Here is a 6,925-nt window from a genome sequence, read left to right as displayed (position 1 = left end):
CCTACTCGTACTCGTAGGAATTCCTAAAGACTTCAGTTTCTGTTTTGTATATATGTCTCTTGTGTATTCTAAAATATAGAATATATTTTCATGATTTTAGAAATATTGCAGCTGCAAAATAAAACATCGAAAATAACATGTGGCAACTACGAAGTGTACGAAGAGTATATATAGCAACAAATTATTTATAAGGTGTGGTCGGTCAAGTATTGAACATGAGCTACATGCAAGGATCATCTCTGCGTATTACTGGCAGAGATGAACACAGTGATCTCTTCTCACCTACCTGTCATGGCTGTTCCGCCATGGCTGCTTAGCTGGTGTCTTTATGTAGTGTTTGCTCTTTGCATGCAACAAAAATCCTAAGATTATTAAATCAACATTTTGATTTACTTTATTTTCTTAATTTTAAATTAAAAATACGCATATGACACATAAACTTTTTGATGTATTTCTCTACTCGGTATGTGAGTCATTATGTGGGCGTTATGATTGCTTGTTTTGTATCTATAGACATGCAGGTGATATGAAAATATAAACTTAGATATCAAGAGTTCAGATATTCTTCCAAATGAATCTCATACATTTACTGCAGCATTTTAAATAACATAATATTAAAGTTTTTATTTAATTAATAATTAAGAAGTGTCAAATAAATTGTTAGCAATAATTCTAGCAGTGTATTTTATGTAAAAATTAGTCGTGTATAAAAGTTTTTGTATAAAAAATTATTTTTTAAAAACATTTTTTCTCACAGATACAAATAAATATTTTTACTGAAAAGCTTTGCAATAATTTTTGTTTTTTTTGTTCAACTAGAAATAAAATTTTTATTTTATTTTTCTTTTGTATTTTGTATGTTTTTCGTATATTTTTGTTATTCTACATTTTAAATTTTAAATAATTGTATTGAATGTCTGTGCTAAATTTAGCTTCATTTTTCCAAATGATAAAAATTTATTTAAATATTTCTTGATTGTTAATGTATTTTTTCTTCTTCTGATTTTTGAGGTTAGCAACTACCTTAGTTTTGATTAAATAATTAAATACCTATAGAGAGTCTTAAATTATTTTCTATCAAGAAGTAAATAAGTTAGTAGTATAAACATATTTTTCTGCATAAATAATATAGATAAACTAACATTTTTAAATATATAGTATAAATATATATTATAGTATACATAATAATACTGAAAATTAAATAGTTAGATGAAGTACATGAGTAAGTCAAAATATTACGTAGATTACAAGTGGATTTGTTGTGTACCTCTAGAGCTAGAGCTTAGAGCTTATATTATTAGACTTCCTTCCAGATTATATATTAATTACATATTTAACCAAAATTTTGTATAGATATTCCGAACTTATATTAGCTGGCTAAGACAATTTTTTAAAATTGTGTGATCTATAGTTTAATATATATAAGTATTTGTAATAGATGAGAGATATTTTTTTATAAAATTTTTTTTATAATTTTTATTAACTATTTTTATCATGATTTTATTTTTCTACGACTTTTCATCTGCGAAAATTAACTAATAGATTAATTTTCTATTTTACTTACAGGTTGTATTATAAACCCACAAAAAAATAAGCAAAAGAAGCATGAGAACCTCTCGCTGATAGGGAACAATAGTTTTTGTGCCCAAATTTTTTTTATTTTCTAATATGCAAAATAAAAAAAAAATTATCTATAAACAGTTCAAACCGCTTTTATTCAAAAAATCATTATCACTTGTTTATACATCTAAAAATTTGGAACTCGGTTATTGTCGGATCTGATACATCTGATATACCTAGTCACAGCTGATATCCCAGCCTATTAGTTTAGTGAAATATTAGAGAGTTAAAATTCTAATTTTTTTTCTATTTCTATATGTAGTTCAATATCAATAATCTTCATATTTTGCCTGGGACTGTATGATTAAATGCGTAAAAAATTTTGTGACCCAAATTATTCATAATCGGGTATGAATTGAGGACCGGGGGTATTATTATTGAATTTCGTAGAAAATTCCTAAGCTCGACAATGATATATATTTGTTTATATCAAGCATGTATATAAATGAATGTCAATGTTTGTGAACTATATCAGATATTCAAAAATTCTAATAATGGTTTTCATGTTTATTTTGGATAGAGTATTGCTATCCTGAACTGCAAAATACGTAACAGGATGTGTGTGCAGTGCCCTTGTTCAGTGAATCCAATATTTCTTAAGGTATATGTAAGTTATTAATATTATCAAATAATTTTATAAACAAATATTAATTATTGTTAATGAAAAATAAGAAATACAGATTAATTTGTTAGATGTTAGATTAATTAGATATCAATATATGAAACTATACATAAAGAAGGACCTGTTTATATGAGTTATGAACCAATGTATGTAAATTGGTGATACTAGAATCAATTATAAAGGTAGGTATATACAAACTTTACTTTTCCTTATTTTACTCTATTTTAAAATATTGTGAATGTATGCCGGAATTGATTCTAACAGATAGTAGATTCACTTTTCCTGATTTTATTTTATTTTCTAATACTATAAAGGTATACCGGATTGGTATATGGGATTGGTTCTAACAAATAGTAGTTGATAGTAGCATAAATATTGCTTTCTCATATAGAATCTAAATTAACTTATTTAGTTCTAATTTAGTGAAATGTTTCTATATGGTTAAAGTGCACTGCAAAGATCCATTGAGATCGCAGTACTCTAGCTTAGATGTCTAGGTACATGAGAGATAGTTTATGACTGTTCACTTTCATCGACTGATGTATATTATTATATGATAAAGTATATATATGATAACGTATTTTTTATATATTATCATAAGTTTGAACAAAGATATAAACATTTTCATATGAGATGTTATTATGTTATCAAAGTGACATATTTTACATCTTCATACGGTGTTCCATAAGTATATAACAGGCTTCGTTTAAAACTAATATTCTAATACTTTATTTAAACGACTTACAAAAAAAGTGACTAGAGAGTTTGGTGTCTATAAAAGCATTTATATAATAACTTACGTACATATAAACTTAGCACATAAACTTATTGTTTATATTTCAATGAATAAATTTCTATAAATAATTTACTGTCTTATTTAATTATAAATTATTTAAATTGTGTTTTTTAAATATAGTTATATCATATATGGTTGCAAAGATCTATTAAGATTGCAGTGCTCTATCTTATTGGAAGCTTAATCTCTATTTAATTCAAATCTCTAAAGTTTATTTAATAATCATGAAATAAGCTTAGAATTCCAAAATAAAGGTTTTCTATTGTACCCATCTATCTCGCTGGAAGTTCAAATCTCTATTAAATTCTAATCTAAATTAATATAATTCAATAGCTGTTTCAATACTTAACATGAAAGGAGTTTAGGATTTAATAGTTTCAATAGTTATTATTAGTTTCATTTATTTATGAGACTCTATATATTATTAGAAGTCACAATGATATACTGCTAACTGTATACTGCTAAATATTATGATAAAACCTTCCATAAAGGATGACTCTTAGTATTTTATTTTAGACAAGATAGATAAATATCAGAGATCTAGGCTTTTATTTGGAAAGAAGTACAGCGAGCACTATAATTTTTTTTTTTTTGAGGTGTGTGACTAATTTAATTTGTAATAAGTATTTTGTTGTTAGTCTTAGTGTCTAACTTAATTTTTTATAAAGGCTATCATTGCTAAGAAAATTATTTCAAAATACTTTATCATGTTCATATTTTTCGTGAAAAATTTCTTTGCAACTGTTTTAATAATTAAACACTGTCTGAGCTAAAAAATCCAGCTCTTCTATCATTTTCTATGAAATTTATATAATTTCCTCTGCTTTCTAGGTTTTTTCAAAGAAATAAAATAAAAATCTTTTTCTGTCATTTATAATTTTTGGCTATTAAAAATCTTTAAGCATTAATTTTGAAATAAAAATTTGTAGATGTCCACACCTAAGCCGTAAGACTGCTGCCTACATAGCCCCAGGCCAAACGAATTTTCTAAATTTGTAACGTTTACTTTTTATCTATAATTTTTAAGATGTGAGTACGTTTATTCGCTGGCTGCTTCCTATACTCTTCGGTATCTGAAGAAGTATCTCAGTGTTGTTGTGGCAACGCATTTCATGCGTACTTTTTGCATGAAAATAATTGCAAGAACACATTTACATTCTGTTTTTTTATTTTTTTTTTTGGATTTTGAATGAAGTTGCCGTGTTGTAGAAATTGTTGATGCCACAAAATGTGGCAGCAGTTGTTGTCATTGTCAATTTACATTATTTTCCTGCTGCTGCTGTTGTCTCTCTAACTTATTTATCACCAAATGCTCTTCTACTCTTAGTGCTAATATTTTTGTTGTAAATATTTAGCTTCTTCACTGCTCTTATATACAATTGAAGTTCAATGCACATCATTATTATGCGAAAATTCAATATCCGAATTTCTATCGATTATTTGATTAAGAACGTATAGGCATATAGGCATATAGGCATGACTTTTAAATAATTTTTTGAAATTTTTTTCTGTATCTAACAGTTTTGTGTATCTTACACACTTAATTTTCAAGTACTTTCTTTAATTAGCTAATTAACAAAATGACATTTACACAACTGAAATGTGTGCTGATTTCAAATAAGAATTTCGACATTTACTGCTTAGGTTTGCTCATAGTAATTTGTTGCAAAATTTCCAACAATTTCAATATATATTTATTTAATTAATTTAATTAATAATTTAAATATTTTTTTTTATATGATTGTATATGTATACTTACTCTTTGACGCAATTCACGTTCAACTTCAAGATCATCTTGGAGCAAACGGATTTTGTCCTGCAAAAAGAAGTCACTTATTAATTGAGCACATTTCACATTTTTATTTTTCATATATTTAAATTTTTTTTTTAATAATATTTAAATTTCATGTTAATTATTTTTTTTTTTTAATTTAAGTATTTAACAACTTATAGAATTTGTTACATAAGATCATTCCACAGTGTCGTTCACATTTGGTTCATTCGTTCACATTTTTTGGCAGCGCTTTAGCTGCGATACTTTATCATTTTTTCTTGATTTTTCCAAAGTTGCTTTTATTTTGGTTTTTAAAAAAATATATTTTTTTAAATATTTTCATTTCACATTTTCACAGAAAATTTTTTTTCTTTCCAATATTTTAAAGTCCAACGTTGTGGCTTACCTCCAAGCGCGAGAGGGCGCTCAAATCGGCTGAGTATTCGATGTTAATATCAGCCACACCGGGTCCAGTTGAAGTGGCCCTGTAGGAGTATTTTGACGAGCGTACAGCTTGGGATGAAGACATTATGTTTAAATTTCTTTATTAATTATTTAATAATAAAAATTGCAATTTTTTTATAAAAAAAAAATTTCACTTCTTTCTCGCCCGCTTATTCCTTAACGCAAGAATATATCAAAAATACCAAATATTTCTTTTTATTTCAAATTAAAGCTATCCACAAAAAGAAACGTATGTAGTTGTCACCGAGTCACCGAATAATTCGTAATAAACGTCGGAGTAAGGCTGGTGATCTACTGAACAAGAGATCCCCGTGTCGTTCGAATAAAGAGTATTTCGTGAATTTGTGCTGGCCGAAATGTGTTTTCCTTCTATTTGAACCAAATTACATTTTGAGTGGAAATTTGTTTTTCTTTTCTGTCTTCTATTTTCCTAAGTTTTCACATTAGCTTTTCGTGTATGTTGGCGTTTTTGAGTGAATTTCTGGGCATTATCTTCCATGTATCTAGAGCTGTATGAAATATATATGCCAGCTATAGTCGCACATTCGGCGCGCATATTTAATTTTATATATATATATATATAATATATATATTTTTTTTCTAATAAAATTTTCACGCTCATCTCACACTTTCGGCAGATATCTGTGTTAATTGCTCATTTATTTGCTCTTGTTGTTGTTGCTGTTGTATGGAAAATTCTTGGATTTTATTTTATTAAAAATAAAACCAAAGGAAAAGCTTTTTTTTTTGAAAATATTCTTTCATTAAATATATTTTTAAATTGACTCAAATTTTGAGTAATTACGATTTTTACCTGAGATTAGCCATCGTGAAGCTTTCTATAATTTTCGGCAACTTTATTTAAGCATACCTACATACATACATATGCATGCACACATACACACAATATGTGAAAATATTTGCAAAATATGAAAAAAAATTATTAAAAAAATATTAGTCAGCCTGAAGAGTTTAATTTTTATTTTTAGCTTAATTATTATTAAATTATTTATTTATTTATTTATTTTCTTTAGCAAACGAAAACTGTTTATAATAAGTTTCGTTCATACATAGATACTTTGTGTAAGAAAACTAATAAATTCATAATATTTCATATTTGCTGCAGATACTTTGGAGGGTCAAAGATATCTCATCACAAGTACGCAAAAATATTAAATATTCTCAAGCTATTTTGGTACATTTGTGGCGAATTAATAAACCTCAGAATGTAAATTGCTTGAGACGTTTTCGAAAATAATTATTAATGCATTAAGCCTGAAATGTATTAAAAACTAATTAATGTTTGCGAATGCCAAAAGTTTTATTTTTGTTATCAATTTTGGCTTACGTTGGCAATTCAAATGACTTTCCTTATAATGTATATACATTAAGACTGAAAAGTTTTCGGAAATTCTCATTTAAAATTCGCGCGCTGAATATTTTTCGATATTTTAAGTTTATGTAGTTTGGCAGCACTGTCCTTAATTACTATGCCAAAAATGAGCGCGATCTGTCAGACAGTTCGTTTACGGCAGCTGTTGAAACCAGTTCACCTCAGTAGTGCGTTGCGAAATGTCTTCGACGGTCGTACGACCGTCCTGAAAGGCTTTGTACCACTCATAAACTTGAGTTTTCGATAAAACTGATT

General features: G+C 27.0%; 1 protein-coding gene across 1 annotated transcript in view; it reads right to left on the bottom strand.

Moving 5' to 3' along the window:
• Positions 1-5,648, bottom strand: part of LOC119682879 (paramyosin, long form-like) — an 11,234-nt gene extending 5,586 nt beyond the window's left edge. Inside the window, exons 1-2 of the mRNA XM_038096450.1 lie at positions 5,219-5,648; positions 4,798-4,854 (exon numbers count right to left, since the gene is read on the bottom strand). Of these exons, the coding sequence (XP_037952378.1) occupies positions 4,798-4,854; positions 5,219-5,341 (180 nt within the window). The 5' untranslated portion in view covers positions 5,342-5,648. The remainder of the gene's footprint in view (positions 1-4,797; positions 4,855-5,218) is intronic.
• Positions 5,649-6,925: the final 1,277 nt, after the last annotated feature.

This window comes from Teleopsis dalmanni, chromosome 1, assembly GCF_002237135.1.
Source record: "Teleopsis dalmanni isolate 2A chromosome 1, ASM223713v2, whole genome shotgun sequence".
NCBI classification, from domain to species: domain Eukaryota; kingdom Metazoa; phylum Arthropoda; class Insecta; order Diptera; family Diopsidae; genus Teleopsis; species Teleopsis dalmanni.
Note: the sequence above shows the minus strand (reverse complement) of the source record. Positions and strands in the feature narration are given on the sequence as shown.